General features: G+C 52.2%; 9 protein-coding genes; 8 read left to right on the forward strand and 1 right to left on the reverse strand.

Annotated features, from left to right (window-relative positions):
- Positions 1-300: 300 nt before the first annotated feature.
- On the forward strand, positions 301-3,516 carry RCC_08609 (uncharacterized protein; the record flags this gene model as incomplete). Its single annotated transcript, XM_023773858.1, has 1 exon — positions 301-3,516. The coding sequence occupies one exon, from the start codon at positions 301-303 to the stop codon at positions 3,514-3,516; it is 3,216 nt and encodes a 1,071-aa protein (XP_023629626.1).
- A 1,887-nt stretch (positions 3,517-5,403) lies between these two features.
- RCC_08610 (uncharacterized protein) lies at positions 5,404-7,067 on the forward strand (the record flags this gene model as incomplete). XM_023773859.1 has 4 exons in its annotated part: positions 5,404-5,469; positions 5,523-6,085; positions 6,188-6,941; positions 7,002-7,067. 4 exons carry the CDS (start codon positions 5,404-5,406, stop codon positions 7,065-7,067), a joined length of 1,449 nt encoding a protein of 482 aa, XP_023629627.1.
- A 719-nt stretch (positions 7,068-7,786) lies between these two features.
- RCC_08611 (uncharacterized protein) lies at positions 7,787-10,486 on the reverse strand (the record flags this gene model as incomplete). Its single annotated transcript, XM_023773860.1, has 1 exon — positions 7,787-10,486. One exon carries the CDS (start codon positions 10,484-10,486, stop codon positions 7,787-7,789), a length of 2,700 nt encoding a protein of 899 aa, XP_023629628.1.
- Positions 10,487-12,135: 1,649 nt separating this feature from the next.
- Positions 12,136-13,888, forward strand: RCC_08612 (uncharacterized protein; the record flags this gene model as incomplete). XM_023773861.1 has 5 exons in its annotated part: positions 12,136-12,246; positions 12,297-12,451; positions 12,536-12,551; positions 12,608-13,331; positions 13,392-13,888. The coding sequence occupies 5 exons, from the start codon at positions 12,136-12,138 to the stop codon at positions 13,886-13,888; spliced, it is 1,503 nt and encodes a 500-aa protein (XP_023629629.1).
- Positions 13,889-14,360: 472 nt separating this feature from the next.
- Positions 14,361-15,227, forward strand: RCC_08613 (probable RPE1-D-ribulose-5-phosphate 3-epimerase; the record flags this gene model as incomplete). XM_023773862.1 has 3 exons in its annotated part: positions 14,361-14,603; positions 14,670-14,918; positions 14,970-15,227. The coding sequence occupies 3 exons, from the start codon at positions 14,361-14,363 to the stop codon at positions 15,225-15,227; spliced, it is 750 nt and encodes a 249-aa protein (XP_023629630.1).
- Positions 15,228-15,744: 517 nt separating this feature from the next.
- Positions 15,745-18,514, forward strand: RCC_08614 (probable Probable dipeptidyl-aminopeptidase B; the record flags this gene model as incomplete). XM_023773863.1 has 2 exons in its annotated part: positions 15,745-18,373; positions 18,432-18,514. 2 exons carry the CDS (start codon positions 15,745-15,747, stop codon positions 18,512-18,514), a joined length of 2,712 nt encoding a protein of 903 aa, XP_023629631.1.
- Positions 18,515-18,881: 367 nt separating this feature from the next.
- On the forward strand, positions 18,882-19,527 carry RCC_08615 (probable snRNA-associated protein LSM2; the record flags this gene model as incomplete). XM_023773864.1 has 6 exons in its annotated part: positions 18,882-18,900; positions 18,955-18,965; positions 19,027-19,097; positions 19,163-19,223; positions 19,326-19,428; positions 19,496-19,527. The coding sequence occupies 6 exons, from the start codon at positions 18,882-18,884 to the stop codon at positions 19,525-19,527; spliced, it is 297 nt and encodes a 98-aa protein (XP_023629632.1).
- Positions 19,528-20,162: 635 nt separating this feature from the next.
- On the forward strand, positions 20,163-20,724 carry RCC_08616 (uncharacterized protein; the record flags this gene model as incomplete). XM_023773865.1 has 3 exons in its annotated part: positions 20,163-20,352; positions 20,408-20,550; positions 20,605-20,724. The coding sequence occupies 3 exons, from the start codon at positions 20,163-20,165 to the stop codon at positions 20,722-20,724; spliced, it is 453 nt and encodes a 150-aa protein (XP_023629633.1).
- Positions 20,725-21,002: 278 nt separating this feature from the next.
- On the forward strand, positions 21,003-21,740 carry RCC_08617 (related to putative lipid binding protein TFS1; the record flags this gene model as incomplete). XM_023773866.1 has 2 exons in its annotated part: positions 21,003-21,106; positions 21,161-21,740. 2 exons carry the CDS (start codon positions 21,003-21,005, stop codon positions 21,738-21,740), a joined length of 684 nt encoding a protein of 227 aa, XP_023629634.1.
- Between the last annotated feature and the right edge of the window lie 42 nt (positions 21,741-21,782).

Genomic DNA, 21,782 nt, shown 5'->3' on the forward strand with positions numbered 1-21,782 from the left:
TGAGATTTCACAACCCTGGCCATCTGAATAACGCAGCACGCGCTCAATCGAACTCGCATCCGATCATTACGCCCGCCCTATCGACAGTCTTTCGGTGACCGCTCGCCTGCGTTCTCCAACATTCCAGCTTCATCTTCAAATTCCAGTTTCAATATGCGATTTGGAAGGCAATGACAACAATGAGCTGGCACCAACCTCGAATACCGTGAGCCCGTCTGCGAGTATTCTCGCCATGTACACGCCATGCTAATCCATCTTCTGGGCCTACAGGTGGTACTCCCGAAGACGCTCGTTTGAAATATGAGCTCCTACTCCAGCCTGCGTCTCACGCCCTCGAATTCGCCGTACATCCCTTTCGCACGATCACCCACTCCACGATCACCGACCAAGTCCGGACGCCAGGAAGAGCCCGGATTGCAGCTGCAAAAGGTCATTGGAACAACCACCGCCTCGGCCAATGCCTTTGACTGTCTCCCCGCAGCCGGCAAGTTTGCCTTCACGGCGGGCTCGGCGGCAGTGCTGGCAACAGTGAATGATGAGCTGGATGTAATACAGCATTTCTTTCGCGCAAATCCCAGCTCGGCGGCACGGGACACGGCCAATGGATGGCCAATTACGCCCACGCCGGGTGATTCTCGAAACAGAGCGCTCGGGCATGTCAAAGACCAGACATACTCCACTTCTCCCAACAATGCGGCGTCTGTTCGAGATTGGTCAGAGTCGAACAGGTCTCTCACGGCCAAGGACCGTGTCAAAGCAGCCACATCGGTCGCAATCAGTCCCAATGGGAAGTGGATTGCCCTTGGTGAGACTGGATACAGGCCAAGGATTTTGCTATTTTCTGCCAGAGATGGCTCCTCGGAAACCCCAGCTTCTACTGTGGCGGAGCATACATTTGGGGTCCACGCTCTCAGCTTCAGTCCTGATAGCTCAAGGCTGGCTTCTCTGGGGACTGTCAACGATGGATTTTTGTATGTGTGGAGCGTAGACGCAGGAGGGGCGATGAACCTGTTTGCGAGCAACAAATGCACGACGCTGATACATGCCATGTCTTGGATGGGCAAGAGCGTCGTCACCGCCGGGCTTCGCTTCGTCAAAGTCTGGCGTCCTGACGAAGATTCAATCTTGGAGCCACGCGATAACAGTCGCAGTACTTTAATAACCCCGCGCCCAAAGCTGGAGGGAAGAAATTCTGATTATGGCAACAGCATTCTCACTCCCAAGCATCGTGTTCTAGCAGGGAAGAACAGCTTGCTTGGAGATTTACTGGACGCTACGTTTATCTCGGTCGTTCCAATCTCCGAGACGAAAGCTCTTGTCAGTGCAGAAAGTGGCGAGGTTTGCTTGCTTGACGATAGCGATCGGATGCAAGTTATGACGCTTGCAATCCATGCGGGCATGCGCATCACCTCCGCTCGTGTGGACGACAAGGGCGTGTTTCATGCAGTCGGCCCTGATTGCCAAACTGCATCGTTTCTCGTGTCTGAACTCGAGAAATGTGTGCCTGCGAGACCCACGAGTCGCCGACAGTCGGGGACAACCAGTAAGCTTTCCACGTATGGTGGTACCACAGTCGTGGCAATCGCCACTGTTGGCACCGCAATTGTCGAGATCAATTCGGATCGTGGTATCAGGTTATCAAAGCCTGACCCGGATACAAGCGTGGATGGAAGCATGCAGCGCCGTCGACTCCCCGCTCATGGAGACGCGGTCCTGGGCGTGCGGACGATAGAATCCTCTACGTTGCCCAGAGCCGCCTTTTTTACATTCTCTGGCAATGGCACAGTGCATTTCTGGGATATGGATGGGGTATCGGTTGGTGGAATCGCCGTACCCATTGATAACGCCCCTGAAATGTACGGGATCCCGAACGAGCTCACAGCCTTGGCGACTATCGGCGATGGGACGCTTCTCATAGCAGGCGACAAGTACGGAATGGTTTCTCTGGTGGAGATAAGCACAAGAGTCGTCGTACAGCAAGTTCGTGCGCATGCTGCCGAGATACTGGACTTGTTGGCATTCGAGCGCGAAGGCGCTCAGTTCTTGGCCTCCGCCAGCAGGGATCGGACGGTGCAGCTCTTCACATGTCGGAACAAACGGCTGAAGCTCTTACAGACCATGGACGAACACGCAGGTGCTGTGACATCTCTTCTTTTGGCGCAGAATGGAACCCAGTTGCTTTCATGCTCGGCCGATCGTACAGTCGTCGTCAGAGATTCCGTGTTCAGGGATCATCTGGACCCATCCACCTTAGCTTTTGGCATGTTGCGGTGCATCACGCTAAAGTCCGCGCCCACCAGTATGTGCTTGGCCGCCCAGCCCGACTCGATACTGGTGTCCACGCTGGATCGCTGCATTGTGAAATACAGTACCAAGAGTGGGCAGCCAGGCTTCAGCTTCAAGTGCTCGGACAATGACGGTGGAGAAGCAGCAGTGATGTCAAAGGTCCTCTACGCGCCGTCACTGAATGGCAATCCTACCATTGCCTGCGTTTCGAGCAGTGACAAGTCAGTCCGCCTTTATTCGGAGTATGGGTCTCTGATCGCCCGGGACTGGRGTCACACTGAAGGAATCACTGACATGGCCATTGTTATGCCACGTCTTTCGAAGGACACTGAGACGATGGACACCCTGTCGCCGCGCATAGTGACTGTCGCCGCTGACTCTACGATCTTTCTGTGGGACAGTAAGGTTACGAGCAGTCGATCACAGGTACAAACATCCGACAGCGCAAACGAGGGACAAACTACGCCTACGACTACACCGCTTGGCCCGCCACTGAGAAAAGTAATCTCTCACTCGGAAATTTCACGATTTCGTCGCGAGAAACCCGCGTTCGAACAAAAGTCGCCCTCACCGGTTGCGAATGGCACCCCGACGCACCCACAGTCACCGCCGAAAATGCGCAAGAAATCGTCTAGAATAGCTCTTTCTCAAGCACCGCGTTTAGAACCCGGCACTCGATCGAATTACGACACAATACGGCGTAAAACTGTGAAAAATAGATCACCGTCTCCTCAGAGTCCACCGAATCCGAGCAAAAGGGACGTTAAGCGGCGACCTTCATTGGGCGTGACTCTACGTTCGAAGAGCAGCGAAAATATGCTCAGCACTCCGAATGCCTCGAACAACAGCTTCGGATCATTGACGGGGTCAACCGAGTCTATGTGTCGCACCTTGCGCACGTACAGGAAGAAGCTGGCGAATACTCCCACAAGTGAGGTTGTGTCTGCCGACGCCCTGCGTGAGTTGGAGAAGGAGCTCAAGCTCACCGCCAAGATCCTTGGAGAGAGGTCACACGAAAAGAACATCAGTGAGGCGGTGTTGGCCAAGTTGCTGGACCAGGCGACGGAAAAGTTTGCGGGGCTTCTCAACGACCAGCTGAAGGGGAAAGGTGACAACAGGGCCTTGACACCTGCCACAAGCCCGTTACCAGAAATTGATGAACATACTATAAGCTTCGAACGCTCAGATACCGCCCCCGGGGCTCTAGAGACGCGTGGCATCGGATCGTGATGGTCGTGTCTCACTCTTAGTCCTCTTGGCTGTAGATTTGGATTTGGCGATTCGGGTCCACTAGGGCCTGGTATGTTCTATGCAGAGGCCGACACTGTCTGGAAGTCTCGATGGAAGTCACGATGAGCACGAGCATGAGCATGAGCATCAATGTGGGAGGGGAGTTGCTCGGGGGGACGGCGTTCAAGATACCCTTTTCTTTTTGGCAGACTTATGTATGAGTAGCGCACGACTTGATTGAATGTTGCGCAGCAGCACGATTGCTCTTCCTCTTCGTCCTCGAATGGTGTTTGTTTCCAAATCGCTGTGCCAAGACGTGAGATGCTCGGTCCTACATTCTGAGACACACCGACTGTGCGGGCTGGAGCACTTGGTGAAATGGATGGAGGCGTGTGTGAGGGGAAAGACATCGAGACCCTTGGCATCAAACCAGTACCACGGATCATAGGTGAGTGTGGCGGAGAAGCTGTGCATCTACTACAAATGCCTTTTCTAGATGACGGGTTACCTAGCTGCTCAGTAGTATTGGTACTCTAAAGTGGGACTTGTCTTGAACGACGACGTCGTAGGACTGTGAAGATGGCAAAGGTAGGTAATCTGGACCTTCCACATCGCATGGGAGTGTTCTTTGGGTGGGGCTACTGTAAGTTACGACTTTGTGCGGTGCGGTTCAACGGGGCGGATCATTATGGTCAGGTTCTTCACAAGGGGATCTTGGGTGGTGTATTCGGTACGCAGGTTCTCACGCAGGTGCATGCAGGTACACGCAAGATACGCAGGTTTCGGCTTGTTCTTCTGATACATTTTGCTTTAGTGATCTGTTCACTACCAGCGGGCATGCAACTTGCCAATGTGTCGTGCAGCAGCAGCGTACTTCGAAGCTCTGTCACGTGCAAGGCGGAAACTGGCGGAGGCCGAGATCGAGACCGGCGCGTCGGCAATGGGGGCGAGGTTAAGCTTTTTCAGACCTCACGACATCAAACCTTCTCGACACCCAAGGGCCACCAACGCTTTCTGGTCCCGTTACCAACTAGCAATGCGACGGTTTTTGCCGAGAGTCTTGACGCAAAGTTCTGCTTTGTAACATCCTGCCTGGCATACGCATATACCGCGAACTAGAACCTTGACAAGGTTCCTCCCGGCAAGCCAACTCGAAGTCAAACATAGCAAGACCAGGACGCCAATATTTCCGTGGCTGATGAGCCATACACGGATCCTCACAAATCGTTCCCTACGGATGTCTTGAAGCAGCAGCTGCGAGTTCGTGGATTGTGTCAGGATGTGTGAAGCTCCGCGGCTCTCGCTTCACAACCATCACGCCACGCCACGCCGTCCACAAGATAGCATGGTTCGTGTCAAGCCCACGCTTTCCTGTTGTGCTTGCAATGCGGCTGTCGATTGGTCATATCGGCTCCAATATGGACAATGTATGTTCTCGTCGAAATGCGGTCCAGACTATACCCTATGCTCGCATGGCAAYCATTAGAAAGGACATGAAGTAATACATACACCATGGGAGTAGCGTGCTGCTAGTCCCTCTACGAGTCCAAATACCCCTTTGGTATCTAGATCTCTAGCTGGTGCAATATCTTTGCACGTCGTCTCAACTCGGCCCCGGAATCTGAGGACGAATGCGGCAGCGCTACGATGGCTAGGGCCTCTAGCCTCCCACACAATCACTGCTTTGGGAAGTAAACAGACTTGGTCTGGATACCGTAGACTCGATCTTTTGATTGGAGATTCTACTTGTTCTCGGTCGTAACGGAACGATAGGTGAAGGCTATATATCTATCCTGGCGACGTCCCATCTTTCTCTCGACATCACTCGCACAGTATCTCATTTGCACTTCATACTTCTCTTCCAAGCCAACCACAAGTCTTTTCAGTATGGCTGGTATTCTCTCTACTGGACTGCTCGCTTTGGCGGCCGTTGCCAATGCTCTTCCGCAAGGCGTATGTGAAAAGTTTCCCTACGACCAGATTTCAATTCGCTGACCTGTATGCAGTCTACTGGATCTGGATCTTCCTGTCAGCAGCTTGGAAGTGGCACCAAGCAAGGCGCTTACACCATCAAGTGCGGAACTGACCGTGTTGGTGGAGACCTCTCCAACGCTCAATCATCATCTTTCTCCGGCTGCATTCCACTCTGCGATGCCTTGGCAGACTGCATCGGCTTCACCTACGTGCAGGGAAGTTCCTTTTGCTATTTCAAGAGCTCATTCGCCGCGGAATCCACCGACCCAAATGTCGACGTTGCCGTCAAGCCCGTCGCTTCATCGCCCTCGAGCTCTGCATCAGGCTCAGCTGGGCCTACGGGCACTGCTACATCGACCGCTGCTCCTGCCACTAGCGATACCGCTACGTCGACATCTGCGGCTCCTTCATCTACCGCAGCTGGCAGCTGTGACGCCATCGGAAACGGTAACACATTCGGCAACGGATACACCGCGACTTGCAGGACCGATGCCAGTGGAGGTGATCTTTCCAACGCACAGGTTTCGTCATTTGCTGGTTGCGCTCCAGTCTGTGATTCTGCCCCTGAATGTATTGGCTTCTCATACTTTAACGGGTGAGTAAACCTCTTCGAAAATATAGGAGAGCTTCGTTTTTCAAGCCTCTTATTAGAGACTATCTACATTGATTGTCAGGAGTACGCTAATTTGAGAGATAGACATTGTTACCTGAAGAGGTCGCAGAATTCGTTCGCATCCAATGATCATGTCGATGTGGCCTTCAAACCCGCTTCCAGTTCGAGCACCACCGCTCCATCAACCACGGCAACAACGACCACTACCATGTCCTCATCTTCCGCTTCAACTCCCTCGTCCTCAGCTCCAGCCACTACCACCACCACCAAGACCTCATCCTCCGCCTCCCCAAGCAGCACTTCCACTTCTGCCAGCTCAAGCATACCACCAGCACCAGCTCCTTCCGGAGTGATCRTCAGCCCTGCTCCTCCAGCAGGCAGCGAAAACGATTTCTGCCCTAATCTCCGCCAGGCATTCCATTTCAAATTGGCCACCGTGGTAACCCGTGGTAACGCAGCACTTGATGGCCTCTTCTTACAATCCCCATCCTACACAGCTTCAATCTCTCCCCCACGTCTCGTCTCCGGCTATGCCAATGGCGGACGCTACGTGCAGACAAACAGCAACAACTGGTTCAACATCGCTCCGRCCATTGCGTCCGTCACCTCATCCGGAACCTGCTCCACCACCGGTCTTGCGCTTTACGATTCGGGCAGCGAGCAAGGTGCCGTGGGTCTTGTACCCAATCTCGCTACGTCATCCACTGTGGACATTCTAACGACCGTCAACTACATTCTCCCCTTCTCGACCTTTAAATTCGGTTCCTTCTACGCATGTCCAGCTCCTGGCGGCGCTGCCACTCTCCGATGGGTCAAGGCCAATGGCTCCAATTACTTTGTGAGTCTTCGCCGCATGTCTTCTTGTTTCGTGATGAGATATACTGATATATATACACAGGGATCTCGTTATAACACGCTTGACTTGAACAACTGTGCCCTGGTCACCCTTCAGAAGATTCTTTAAGGGTAATGTAGCATGAAATGAAGTTTTGTCATTCGCGATTCGACTTTAGGTGTACATAGATAGCTATGGTAGCTTTATTTATCGGCAGCTCTGTGTATGACCCATAGTTCGGTGTCAAAATAGAGGTTTCAGATTGTATTTTCCATTCACTCCAGCAACTTTTTTGCAAAGTCTAGCGTCGTCAAGTGAATACAACAACTTTCACATGGGCTGAATATCTCATCTCAATCAAGGGCCAGAAAACTGTGGGAATGACCACTACACAGTCTACGCTCTTGAGGTATTTCTGCAAGGGAATGGCGAGCCGGGATATACATTCATATACGAAGATGCTTCCAAGGGTGTAAAAATCGGGAAATCACTCACGCACGAAATCGTCGTTTAATTTGACTCGGCACAGAGCACTGTTCCGACTGATTCCAAGCTCTCAAGTCAAGACGGGTGGGAGTAATAATCTAAAGTGAACAAATACTGAGTAGAATTGTATGCTCAAATCAAGTAATCGCGCAAATTTTAGTTCGAGTAGTCTCGAATCCTCTCTACTTACTGAACAAGAAGCGAGGCTCGAGTCACCATTCCAAAGTCAGACAATTAACACTTTTGTACACTTGATTGATATCGTGCACAATGTTTAGAACCGCCGGTGAGGTTTCAATGAAAGTGGACGGCCATTATTAGATTTTTCTATGTTATAAAGATGATTCACAAGGCAGCAAGCATCAAGCTTCTTCCTTCCTTGCCCATCCAAGGAGGCACTTCCACCCAGCAGTACCTTTACCTCCCTCCTGTAGAGCTTTCGATACATCATCGAGAACTCTCTTCTCGTTCCGGCCCATCTCGCTGTTGAGCTTGAGCATCCACTGCTCCCACATACGAGCGCCAACGAGACCGGTCATGGCACGGACGTCTTGGGTGCTTCCCGTGAGAGGCGCCTTGAACTCAGACACAGAGCCATCAGCAGCAACGCAACGTTCAACAATGGCAGACTTGTTGGATGTCTTGCCAGCGTCGGACCAGCGTGGCACGACGTCAGCTACGGGGAGAACCATCCACGCGCGCTTGATCTCGCAGAATCCAGCACGCTTCAGGCGAGGTAGGAAACTCTTCCCGGAGCAGGGCTCGTAGCCACGGGTCTTCAGATTGAAAGCAAATTCAACGCCGAGTGCCTGATTGGCATCCTCTGCGTGAACCATTTCGGCATCCAGCAGATCGAACTCGAGGTAGCCAGCTGGTTTCAAAACACGAAGGCACTCACGCAGAGTGAGGTCCCACTCGTCTGCTGCGCAGCCCTTTGGCCAGACTGTCTTCAGGTGAGCATACAGATTGCGGGCGGAGACTACGTCGAAGTAGTTGCTCTCAAATGGTAGCTCCCAGAGCTTGGGAGAGGCAACAACGAAGTGGTTCGCTGGTCCGTCCATCGACGACTCAGCCACGTGAGCCTCGGCGTCGGAAGAGACGGTAGTATAGATGGTGGCGTCTGGGTGCTCAAGAGCGACATTCCAAGCCCAGCTGCAGTGTGCTTGGCCAGCGACATCCAAGATCCTGACGTCTTTGCGGCCCTTGAAGCTCTGCACAATTGGACTGGTCAAAAGCTTGCCACCGTTGACTTCCTTCTGGGCGGCAAGGTGCCAAGCAGATGACTGCATCTGCTCAAGTGCCTGCCTTTCCTTGGCAGCTTGCGCAATGATTGCAACACTCTCATCGTCTTCCGCGACGGGAAGGAAGGACGAGACAGGACGCTGTGAGGCCAGCCGCTCGGAGCTCGTGATCTCATACTTGCCCTGTAGCTGGTCGGCATGTTCTTTTGGCAAGCTGACTCGCCTCACTTGCTCAGCTTCAGCGCGAGCCTGTCGGTGCTGGAAGACATCACGAGCCCGCTGTGAGCGCTTCGCATGGCGCCAGCCTTCCCAGAACGTTCCGTCGTGGATAGGAGAAACACGCTTGCTCTGCGCTGGCTCTGGCATGGCAACTGGAGATTCAGTCTGGTACTCTGCGAAGCGCACGGACTTTTTGCTGGGCGAGGAGTCCGTGGACGGAGGAGTCGGTTGATCTGGAGTTCTAGGCACTGCGTCTTGAACGTCTTTGAAGCTGACAGTAACCTCATCTTCTTCACAGATGGCCTCCATGTATGTGGTCTGAGCTGAAAGCCACAATTGGGTGCGGTCAATATTCGCCGCCGCGGTCTTCTCGAGTACTTCATTGTATGTTTCGTCAATTTCTGCGACCTCGCTAACGATCTCCGTGGGAGAAAATGCCAGTTTACGAGCAGTGACGGGATCCTGCTGAGTGCTCGTAGGAGAAGCGAGCGAGATGATGTGCTCGACGGGGTCCTCTGGTCGTGACTGCCATGGCAAGTTGTAGAATGAGGTAGCAGTACTAGTTGGTAGAGCCGAGCTGTGTGCTGGGCGGAACGGCACACCATAGAACTCAGTCGCTGTACTTGTGGTTGGTGCCGCTTCTGTGCCAGCCCAGGTCTTTCGTGCCATCGTGGAGTCTAGCGAGGCAAAGAAGCCTCCCGGGGATGGTACAGAAAGGGCTGAAAGCTCATCGTCTGCTTCATCGGCAGATCTTGGAGGAAGGTCCTGCGTCTCAATTCTGAAGCGGCCAGTGACTGGTGGAGAGTCGACGATCTCTCTCATCTCTTCCATGGCCTCTGCGGGTATCTCAATAACAGTCTCCTGCTGCACATGGTGCTCTTCATCGTTGAGATGTTCCAGCAGGTTGATAGCGGATGGATCCAACTGGAGAGGAGGCTCCCAGGGGTTCTCTCCGTCTGCAGCTTGTTGGAGATCGGGGGTGGATGGGCAGCTTGACATTGCAAGCTCTTCTGAAGTAAGACTGCCGTCTAGCGATGGTGCCGATGATGTGGTACTTGGTATCCGTAGGCCGCGCTGTTGCATCTGAGACATCATTGATGCCGAGATGTTGACCTGAAGTGGCGGTGACAAAGGGTGGGATGACCTGAGCTTCTCGATCGTTGGCCACTGGCCTGGTGATGGGATGATGATGGATGGATAGCGRGACCGAGAGTCTTTGCTGGCTATACGTTGCTTCACCGAGGTCGAAAGCTTGATTGACACCACCTCCGATTCGCTCTCGGAAACGTCGTACAGCTCATCGAAACTGTTGTGGGAGCTGCGCTTGCTCCATAGCGAGCTTTGGTCGGATTCTGAGTCGGAATTGCTGCAATTTGGGCTTCCTTCCACCAGATCGTGAAGCTGGTGGAATGTGTTGGCCCGCGGGGTTGGAAAGTCGTCGCTGAATGGCGAGGTAGCCAGCCGCTGCGGTTGGAGCTTCTGAGGTGGTTGTGCTCGTCGCAGGGAGACTTGCGGTTCATCTTCGATTACGGTATTACGAAAGCCGGCGCTGCTGCGAGCCGGCGCAGCAGGCTTGAAGGCTACGGGCCGGAGGATGGACATGGTTTGTATTTGTGTTTTCTTCGGGTCTTTGTAAAGTAGGCCAGCCTGCGTGAGAATGTAGAATTTTCGTTCAACGAAAGATTGCTGAAGCCAAAGCAGAAAGGAAATAAGAAGGCAAAGAAAGAGTGAGAAGGGACGCACACCAATGAACAGACAACGATGCAGTAGATCAGGAAGGAAGAGCCAGTGGGCAGCTCTGCGACGCAGGCCCTTATACACGCCGAAGACACTCGCCATGGGCGTCGCCTATGGGTCACACACAGTGTCATCTTGGCTGCTTTGCGCGTAGCAGAGCGCTTACTTAGCAGAATCCGCTCTAAAACGACCACGGCGTGGTCATTGCTGGCGCTACTGCGGACCCGTCGGCCATGCTTCAGCGTGCTGGTTGGATCATGGTGGAATGAACGGTCGACGAGTCGATGTTCGGGTAGTACACGTGCAGCGGGCGCCATCTGAGCGGAGTCTTTTGAAGTGGATGGATGAGAAGCACCGTTCACGGTCCCAGTGGGCGTTTCGAGTGGGCGCTTATGTGCAGTGAAAGTGGCTTGAGCCAATGAGATGCTCCACAAGGCCGTTGGCRGCGTCTCGCTGGCGGTAAGGTGGTACGCAATATATGCTGCGCCGATTTCCTTCCAGGGTGGTGATTAAATGCTTTCATGGTGGTCCAGCTGCGCCAGATGTTCTCTCGTGATTTCCGCCACCGTGGTTGCGCGGATGGTTGATTGAAAATGAAAGTGAAGGTGAGGTTCAATCTTGGCCACTTTGCTCACCGATATCGGCAGCTTGCCAGCGAAACGTATCTACCTTACCTAATTACCACTTCGGAGCCGCTTTATGAGACATTTTAAATCGAAAATTCTTGACACCGAAGGACGCTATGGATCATGGGAGAGTAAGCTGGGGTATCAGGTCCTTGTTTCGCTGTGTGCAATCGAGCTCTAAGTCCAATGGGAAGGTGGACATTCTACAATCTGCAACAAGAGACACCCGAAACTCAGCACAATAGACCGACCCTCAACAGTCTGCACCAGATGTCCAGAGGCATGAAATTCACATTGGCAAATGTGCGCCAATGTTTGTACGGAGTACCGTCTGCTTCTGCGATCGTCCGACGCCATGCGAGGCGGAGATGTGGCCTTGGCTCTCATGGAAGGAAATGTCTAGTCCTATGCCCAAGCCCCAGAGATAACAACATTTTGCCTAAGTAGGCAGGGCGTCGGTGATCAGTCAGCGGGTGTAACCAGACGCTACCTACCGAATTGCCGAAAGGCTCCTTGTACCATGTTGCCTAGCCGGCCTTGCTACTTACAGTAACGTTAGTACTCCCTCCTGATGGCAAGCCGATCGCATCGTAGCATCAATCGCGAGCTCTGACCCGGATACGCTTCGGAGATGTGAAGATACAAACCTGGTCTGCCAATACATGCCTCTTGGTRCCTGCTGCTACAGCCTTGGAACTTAGCCCGGAATAGGAAGGCAAGAAGCGCTTCTCGCTGAGTCCCAAGACCCAAGACTCGGTTGCGGTAATTATAGTAGGTGATAATGTAACTTGAAAAGGCGATGGAGAATCATTCAGAAGATAAGTACATTGCCATGCTCATGCAAATCTGCTCAACCCGTCTCAATCCCAAGCAAAAATTGAAGCCAAGATGAAAGCCAGTCTACTACTGGCCTTTAGCACGGCCGTCCAAGCCGCTCACTACTCCAAGGAAGAATATGCATCTGGCGCGGTTCATCAGCGCATACTCGATATCAAAACTGTTTGTTATCTCCGGCAAAGAAGGAAAGCATTGTGCTCACAGTCTCATAGGCGAAGTGGGATGCCCTCGCAGCCGCTGGGGCTCTGAATTCGAGTCAATGGCCCTCGTGGAAGAATTGGGACCAGCTCGACCGCAAAATCAAACGCGACCGACTGCAATGCCGAGATGGCGTCGCCGTCGCTGAGAAGGGCAACCCCATGCAGACGTAAGTAGAGCTCAGAGTCAAGGGACGGCTAGCAACACTAGACTTTACTCTCTTGATCACTGCTAATTCTTCCATGGTTTGCAGATTTCGATGCAACAATGTGAGAACCATCTCTGCTGTTGTCAGTGGAGCGCTCCCCTAACTTTTGTCTTTTAGATGGATCTCTACGATTTCCTGAATCACGACGACATGGGCGGAGGTGAAGCTGACCCTACTCTCCCAACCCGTTTGGGTTCTTCTGTCTGGGGATGGGTATCTCCTACAGGTCGTCAGATCGCTCTGATTGGCCAATTCACTGGCACAGCATTCGTCGAGATTGACCGCAAAGGGAAAATGACCTATCTGGGCCGTCTCCCAGCCCAAGACAGCGTTGGGTCTGCCTGGCGCGAGATTCGTGTTCTCAAAAATCTTGCCATCATTGGCAGTGAAGCCGTGGGACACAACGTTCAGATCTTCGACATGAACAAGGTTGCCAACATCAACCCCAAGACACCGGTCACGTTCAACAAAGACACTGATCTTGTCGGTCTCTTCGACGACCTGCCACGCGGTCGTGCTCACAACGTCGTCGTGGACTGGGATAATGAGTATGCCATTGCCGTCGGAGCTCAACCCCGGAACCAGTCGTGTGCAGCTGGYCTCGAATACATCGACCTCAGCGATCCCTCCAACCCCACCAAGCCCGGATGCGCAAGCTCTGATGGATACACTCACGATGCTCAGTGTGTCACTTACAATGGCCCCCACAAGAAGTATGTGGGGAGGAACATTTGTGTCGCCTACAATGAAGATTCCGTTACCGTCTGGGACTCGACAAGTAAGGCTAACTCTACCATGATCGGACGACTGGATTATTCGGGAGCTACATACTGCCACCAAGGTGAGTCTTTCTGCATGAAACAATTTCGTAATGTAGAGCTTATACTGATGACTTCTCAAGGCTGGTGGACCAAGCGCAACTGGCATCAGTTCGTCCTGGTCAATGACGAACTTGATGAGCTCGATGCTGTTGGCGATGCTGCTAGCGGACGACCCATCACTCACATCATCGACCTGACGGATCTCGAAAACCCCAAGAAGACCGGATTCTTCTACGCTGCCGATCAAAAGGCCCCCGATCATAATCTTTACATCGAGAAGGGAGTGCTCTTTCAAAGTAACTACGGCGCTGGAGTATGGGTTCAGGACGTCAGATCCATTGAGAAGTATCCGGATGGCTCGCGTGTCAAAGTTCTTGCGTTCTTCGATATGCATCCTGAAGACGATGCCGTTGGAGGGGCGGTGGAGTTTGTCGGAAGCTGGGGTAACTATCAGTTCCCAAGTGGATTTATTGTTGCCAACACGTTTGAGCGCGGTGCATATGTTCTGCGAGTTGCTTCTGGCAGAGGAAGGAATGGTGGGAAATACGGCTTCGGTGGTCCTTCCATCGGCGAGTAGATCCATTTGTACCGAGCGATGAATATGACGATGGGATCGATATAGAAGATGCCTATCTGTTCACAATTCAAGAATGATACTTCGGTATGCTTTAACAGATGTCCGCGGTGCCTCACTGCTGGAGGCTTTGATGTCAATAAGGTTACCTGCCGCGAAGAACCCCATAGGCTGGGTTGATCAATCTGACGACCTTCAAACTTCGTTGGAAATAAACTCGTCCATACATTTGACTGAATAGGTTACACACTGGAGGCAGCATGTAACAAACACAGACGATGCCATCGCAACGTCAGGGTACTACCCCAACCCTAACCCTCACAGACGCTTCCCGAAGTCGGCACGAATTGCATCCCGCTTCACTTGCTCCACCATGACATGACATAACTAGATTGTTTGAGGATGTCTTGACCTCCGGAACCTGTTCGAGCTCAACCCAAACACCAACTTTCCACCTTGATCCACAACCGAAACCATGGCAMCCGCAGCCATCATCGCCCCGTCCATCCTCAGTGCCGACTTTGGTGCACTCGGAAAGGCATGCTCCGACACAATCTCGCAAGGCGCAGATTGGCTTCATGTGGACATCATGGACGGCCACTTCGTCCCGAACATGACATTTGGTGCTCCAGTAGTGACAATGGTACGACCACATGTCGAGCGACCCAAGGAAGCATTCGGAAAAGGAACATTTGACTGCCACATGATGATCGCTGAGGTATGATCATGCCGGGGAGAGAGAGACAAGACGATTCGATGGAGCACTGGTTGATTGTTCTGGCAGCCGAAAAAATGGGTGAAGGATTTCAGGAAGGCTGGATGTGATCTATATTGCTTTCACTACGAAGCTGCGATCTCGTCGACGGCGGCCGAGAGCCCAGAGGCGCAGTCCGAGGAGAAGACGAGCCCGAAAGAGCTGGTCAAGTATATCCATGACCAAGGATTGAGGGCAGGTATTGCTATCAAGCCTGGAACGCCAGTGGATGTGCTGTATGACATTCTGGACAACCCCGACAAGGCTTACGTGCCTGATGTGAGTTATACATGTATTTACAGGCCATGAGATGTGCTGACAGTGCTGTAGATGGCCCTTGTCATGACGGTCGAGCCAGGATTCGGAGGTCAGAAGTTCATGCCAGAGATGATGCCCAAGGTCGAGGCATTGCGAAAGAGATATCCGGAGTTGAATATCGAGGTTGATGGTGGTTTGAGTGAGAAGACAATCGACACTGCAGCAGATGCAGGAGCCAATGTGATTGTTGCAGGCAGTGCCGTGTTTGGTGCGAAAGACCCAGGACAGGTCATCGAGGCCCTCAGACAGGCGGTGGAAAAGCGGAGGTGACTCGAGGCGAGCAAATTGTAGATGCGTTGCCGTATTCTACATGTYTGGCTCGCACCTGAGTTCTATGAATAGATTATAGAAACGTGAAGAATGGCAGGTTGGGTACAGTACATGCRAGATCTAACTTGTTTGCGGTTGAACACGCGTTGATGAGTGGAACCGTCCCTTCACACATTGATGTTTTTGGTCGTCAATGGCGTTGCCTGCCATCGATGTTGCAAACGGCTCTATTGAGACCTCTTTGAGACGCGTCCGAGATCCATTGGTCGCGACCGAAACGTGGGGAAGTTGGATTCACTTTAACCCCTACAACCTTGCAACCCATCCATGGATCGCATGCATGCCCACTCTCCCCATCCCATCATACCACATTCCCCGGAAGGCACCGGAGTAATCCAGCATTTCTGATTACTTACCCACAGGAGGGCTCACGGGATTAAAACACATCTTAGTCATCGCTCGACCGCTCAGTCGATGCACGTCTTACTTCCTTCTTACCACTTCACCTCAGCCCACGATGGCTCGGGCGGCCGAGCAGCACAGCGAGGAATCGCAACCGCTCACCAGCGCCGGCGAGCGGAGCGATTCGTTTGACGAAGACAGGCGACCATCTAGATCATCGGCATCAACCACATCCTTCATCCTGGAACATGCATCGGACAATGCGGCAATAAGAGCAAAGGAAGCTCTCTACACAGACATTTCAGCACCAGAAGAGCTAGAGTTGGAAGATCAGGTCGCCTGGCAAAGAGCGAGTAAATCTGCTGATAAGAAAGCTCGGCGAGTGCTGTATATGCTCGTCGCCATTGGTGTGGTGGGATGGGTCGCCGCATTGTTTCTATTCTTGGGCCAGGATCGACATGTACCACATTCTGCAAGACCWCACGATCCGCACGCGACGAGTACAACTGGAAATGGCAAGAAGGTTACTTTCCAGCAAGTCCTCAATGGCGAGTGGTATCCAAGCACAYACGCAATCAAGTGGATTGCTGGTCCTGCTGGGGAAGATGGATTGTTGCTGGAGCGTGGCGGCGCGGACGGACGGGACTACTTGGTGGTAGAAGATGTGCGGTATCGGGGAGAGGACGTGACCACGCAGAAGAAGCACAGCACCACATTGATGAAGAACGGCTATTTCCAAGTCGGCACCATCAATGTCAATGTGCACGAGGCCTGGCCGAGCGCCGACCACAAGTACGTGCTCGTGCAGAGCGACTATCAGAGCAATTGGAGACACAGTAATACGGGCAAGTATTGGATTTACAATGTGGAAACGCAGACAGCGGAAGCTCTCGACCCGGAGAACATTGATGGAAGAATTCAGCTTGCCTCGTGGAGTCCGAAGAGCGATGCTGTCGTCTTCACTAGGGACAACAACATGTTCATCCGTCATTTGAATAGCAAGCGCGTCAATACCATCACCACGGACGGTGGAGAGAACCTGTTTTACGGAATACCTGACTGGGTGTATGAAGAGGAAGTTCTGGCAGAAGGCGGAGCAACATGGTGGAGTGGTGATGGAAAGTACGTGGCGTTCTTCAAGACCGATGAGAGCAAAGTCCCGACCTTCCCTGTGCAGTATTTCTTCAGCAGACCGAGCGGCAAGCAACCCGCTGCCGGCGAGGAGAACTACCCGGAGGTACGAAACATCAAGTATCCAAAGGCGGGCGCTCCCATGTCTGTCGTGGACCTGCAGTTCTACGATGTCGAGAAGGCGGAGATGTTCTCCGTCCCGATCAGTAGCGACTTTGCCAACGACGACCGGCTGATTACCGAAGTCGTCTGGGCTGGTGAGACTGGCAAGGTGCTCATCCGCTCCACTAACCGCGAGAGCGATATCTTGAAAACCATCCTCATTGACGCAAATGCGCGAAATGGTAAGACTGTTCGTGAACGAGACGTGCAGAAGCTGGACGGCGGCTGGTTGGAGGTATCTCACACGACCAAATTCGTTCCGGCGGATCCCACGGCAGGACGGCCTGAAGATGGTTACATTGATACTATCATTCATGACAACTATGATCATCTTGCTTATTTTACCCCCTTGGACAACGACCAGCCCAAATTGCTCACATCGGGAGAATGGGAGGTTGTATCAGCACCATCTAGTGTTGACCTTGAGAACAACATCGTTTACTTCATCGGAACCAAGGACGGTAGCACTCAGCGACATTTATACTCTACACACTTGRACAAAGGCCCGGAAAGCATCGAAGCTGTCACGAACAACAAGGAGATTGGCTACTACGACGCCTCATTCTCCGCTCACAGCCAGTTCATGCTGCTTTCCAATAAAGGACCAGGTATCCCGTGGCAGAAAGTCCAGTCTACGCCGACCAACACGGACGCAAAGCTCGACGTCTCGATTGAAACAAATGAGGGACTCAAGGAACTGGCACAGAAGACGGAATTACCGATCGAGATCTACCAGACAGTGAATGTGGATGGCTTTGAGCTGAACGTCGTCGAAAGGCGACCTCCACATTTCGATCCGAAAAAGAAGTACCCAGTCCTATTCTACTTGTATAACGGCCCCGGCTTCCAACTAGTGGACCGAAAGTTCACCGTCGACTTTCAATCATACGTTGCGAGCTCGCTGGGTTACATTGTTGTCAGTGTCGACGGCCGCGGGACCGGCTTTCTTGGCCGCAAGCACAGATGTATCGTTCGAGGCAACATTGGGTACTGGGAAGCACACGACCAGATTGCCGTTGCAAAGCAGTGGTCCGCAAAGAATTATGTCGATTCTGAACGCATGGCTATCTGGGGCTGGAGTTACGGCGGCTTCATGACTCTCAAGACCCTGGAAACGGACAAGGGACAGACCTTCAAGTATGGAATGGCTGTCGCTCCTGTGACTGACTGGAGGTTTTACGACTCCATCTACACCGAGCGATACATGCACACTCCACAACACAACAAAGCGGGCTATGACAACGCTACCATCAGTGACATGGACGGTTTGAGGGGCAATGTTCGCTTCCTTGTGATGCATGGTGTGAGCGACGACAATGTGCATTTCCAGAATACACTGCAGCTGTTGGATCGTCTCGATCAGTCGAATGTGCGGAAMTATGATGTGCATGTGTTCCCGGACAGCGATCACAGCATTTACTTCCATAATGCTAATACTGTGGTCTACGAAAGTGAGTTTTGATGGAATTATTGCKCGATACATCCATTGTGCTGACTTTGTACCAACAGAACTGCGTGACTGGCTCACTAATGCGTTTAATGGCGAATGGCTTCGGGTGGATGATCCCAAGCCGATGAGGATTGGGCAGTAATAAGATGGCCTAGCGTAGTCACTATGTTCAGTACAGTCTGAGACTGGTGCTGTGTTATTATCAAGCGTTCCAAGCGRTCTGCTTCCCACCTTGTCTTTTCTCCTAACGTCTTCCTTCTCAGAATGAGCACGTGTGCACATAATCGCGTGAGATGCTATGCTCTCCCATAAATATGACACAAGTTATCCTGGAAGCCTCCAAGTGACTGAAGTAAGGTGAAGTCAATTTCAGATGTCAACATCTCGCTAGCGCGTCGCTTAGTCAATGGGCATGCGGTTTGAAGTGAAGCAACTCCGACAGCAGTTAAATCTGTCGCAAACAATGCAATAACGCCGCTTTCCCACATCAATCAACGGCACTTAAGAAGATGCTGTTCTTCTCGTTTTGTAACGTCCTTCACTCACCCTGACTCCGATTCCGCGCTGACTGAAAGCCTCCAGTCAAGACACTGGTTCGTGGACCATCAACCCAAGCCGCGAACAATGCGGCGTAGCTAACACAAACCGCTCAAGGTCGGTTCCGAAGTCACGGTGGAGCTCAAGAACGACATCAGTATTCGCGGGACCTTGAAGTCGGTCGACCAGTACGGAATACCCCCTCGAACGGCCTCATGATCGCGCCACATTTGGCTGACCTGCCCTGCCACAGGTTCCTCAACATCAAGCTCGACGATATTCACGTGCTGGAAGAGTTGAAGTATCCGCATTTGGTGAGTGTATCACGGAGTAAAAGCTGGACGTGGTTATACATGGCGCGGCAGGAGAGACAATCTGGATTTCGAGGAGCAAGCGCTGACGACATGTCGTCACAGAGCTCAGTGAAGAATGTCTTCATTCGGGGCAGCGTTGTGCGATACGTACACCTGCCAGCAGCAGCGGTAGACACTCCGTTGCTCGAAGACGCTACACGACGAGGTAAGAGGCTGTTCCTGTGTCTGTGTTTAAAATAAAGACCACATTGCTGACATGTGGCTGGCAACAGAGGCATCACAATCGGCAGTGAAGGCCAAGTGAGTCCAGAGTGTAGGAGAAGTACACAGGAGATACCCACACCATGCGAGGAACTGCGCAGGCACACTTGCGAGCAGTGTACTCGATGAGGCGAGGCCACGAGCTCAACGACAGCTCATAAACGTGGTAATCGCGAAATTAGGAGCGGACGTAGCATGCTTCAAACAAAGTTCTGGTTTCCTAGTCCATGGACGAATGACGAATCCAACGAAATYGTCATCACYCTCGTCTGACATATGTACTCAAATTCGGGCAGGGACGGTGACCTTCCATACAAACGGAGCAAAAGAACGGACCCACTCGCCGTGGAAGCTCGTGCTGGTCATATGATCGGCCTCGACGGGAAGCAATGCCCCAACTTCCGACCGTCTGGTTATCCGCAAGGGCAAAGCACAGCCATGCACATAACTAACCTGACACGCCGGAACGTGCACAGTGTGCATTTCACATCAGGCTTGTTGAATCACTAGGAAGCGGGACAAGAAAAGCCGTGTGTTACGTTACAACACTCGACTTGGCGTGTCACAAAATATTCGATCGAACAAGGGAGGTGGTTCAGATATAAGAGTCGAGCTTGCCGTGATCCCAAACCGCTCTCCAACATCTTCTCAACCTACCGCGAAGCCATCATCGTCATCATGATTTCAAACATCGCAATCGCCGTGCTGTCTCTGGCAGCGGTCACCAGCGCGTCAAAGCTGCAGATCAACAATCACTGCACTGAGCTCTTGTGGTTGACCATTGCCAAGCCGTCCGACCCATACCCAAAACCATTCAGTCTCGCATCCGGGGAGGCCTACGACGCCGGAACAAACTCAGGCGAAGGCAGTGCGTGCTAGAAGTCCACGATTATTCACACATCATCCACTTACGCTCTTTGCAGATAGCGTAGGAGTTACCTTTTCGAAGGATTTCTACAGCGAAGGAACCCCAAAGTTCATCCTCGGATACTCCATCGCGGGAGATAGACTTTGGTGGTCTGTTGGAAAGTCAAATGGTGATGTGTTCGATGGAAAGCACTTCAATGTATGAGCTTCGCGGCAGCAATTGAGGAATAGCTCTAACATGTTGATGTTGTAGGTCACCACGCCGGATCGTGATGGAAAGAACGTCTGCGAAAGCGTTTCGTCATATGAGCAGAAGAATAACAATTGCGTGGATGGCAGCTTTACTTTGACGTTCAACCCTTGCTTCGAGTGATGCTGAAGAGGGATTCGTAAAGTCCGAATGAGCGTCGCAGGGCATAAATCATAGCGTTATCGATTCCAAACTTCCACGATGTTTCCGTGCAATCATCTGGGCATCTACGTGAATTTTGACGTCTGTTGACCTGGTACGGAAAACCTGGTACGGAAAACCGGTCTCTGGCATGACTTGCTATGACGGCAATCCTACCAATGTGGGGAGGAGCTTCACATAGCACGCGACCTCTTTCCTGATGGACACTGAATAGCAAAGATATCAACAATTCAACCACGATGAATCTACGTAATGCTTTGCTCAGTCTGCTACCGGGCCTTCTTGTGGTCGGAGCTACAGAACAGCAGCCTCTTGGCTCCCAGGAGTTCAACCTCATCAAAGAGTACATTGACTTACACATTAAAGCTCAGATAACCCCAAACTGATATGAATACAGACTACAGAAGGCTGAAATCATCCCAACGGTCTTCGACTCTTTTCATCCCCTACTCAAGCTTAATGTGACGTGGAAGAAAGTCTCCGCAGATGTAGGACACACCATCAAGCCTAAGAAGATGAGTAAACCGCCATATGTCCAACTCCTAGGCGAACTCCCCGACTTTACAACCTCCGACTTTACAACCTCCGATGAACTCCCTCAACTCACCTTGATCCTCACGGATCCAGATGCACGCAGTCGAGATAACCCAGACTGGAGCGAAATGTGTCATTGGATCGCCACCAACATTTCGCTCACCACATCCATGTCTATTAACGCCGACGAAGAGCAGACCTGGGATGAGATTGTAGAGTATAAGCCTCCAGGTCCTCCGCCCAAGACTGGGAAGCATCGTTATGTGTTTGCTGCGCTGGCACCTAAGAATGGGACTACGGAGAGGCTGTATTTGAGCAAGCCCAAGGAGAGACAGCATTGGGGTTATGGAAAGGAGAGACATGGGATTAGACAGTGGGCAGAGGAGAATGGTTTGGGAGTTGTTGGGGCGAACTTTGTGTATGCGGAGGATAAGAAGCAGTGAGATGCTTTGGATTAGATTGGCTGGTTTGGGAAGGTTGCTGCC

This window comes from Ramularia collo-cygni (assembly GCF_900074925.1).
Source record: "Ramularia collo-cygni strain URUG2 genome assembly, contig: RCC_scaffold14, whole genome shotgun sequence".
Lineage (NCBI taxonomy): Eukaryota > Fungi > Ascomycota > Dothideomycetes > Mycosphaerellales > Mycosphaerellaceae > Ramularia > Ramularia collo-cygni.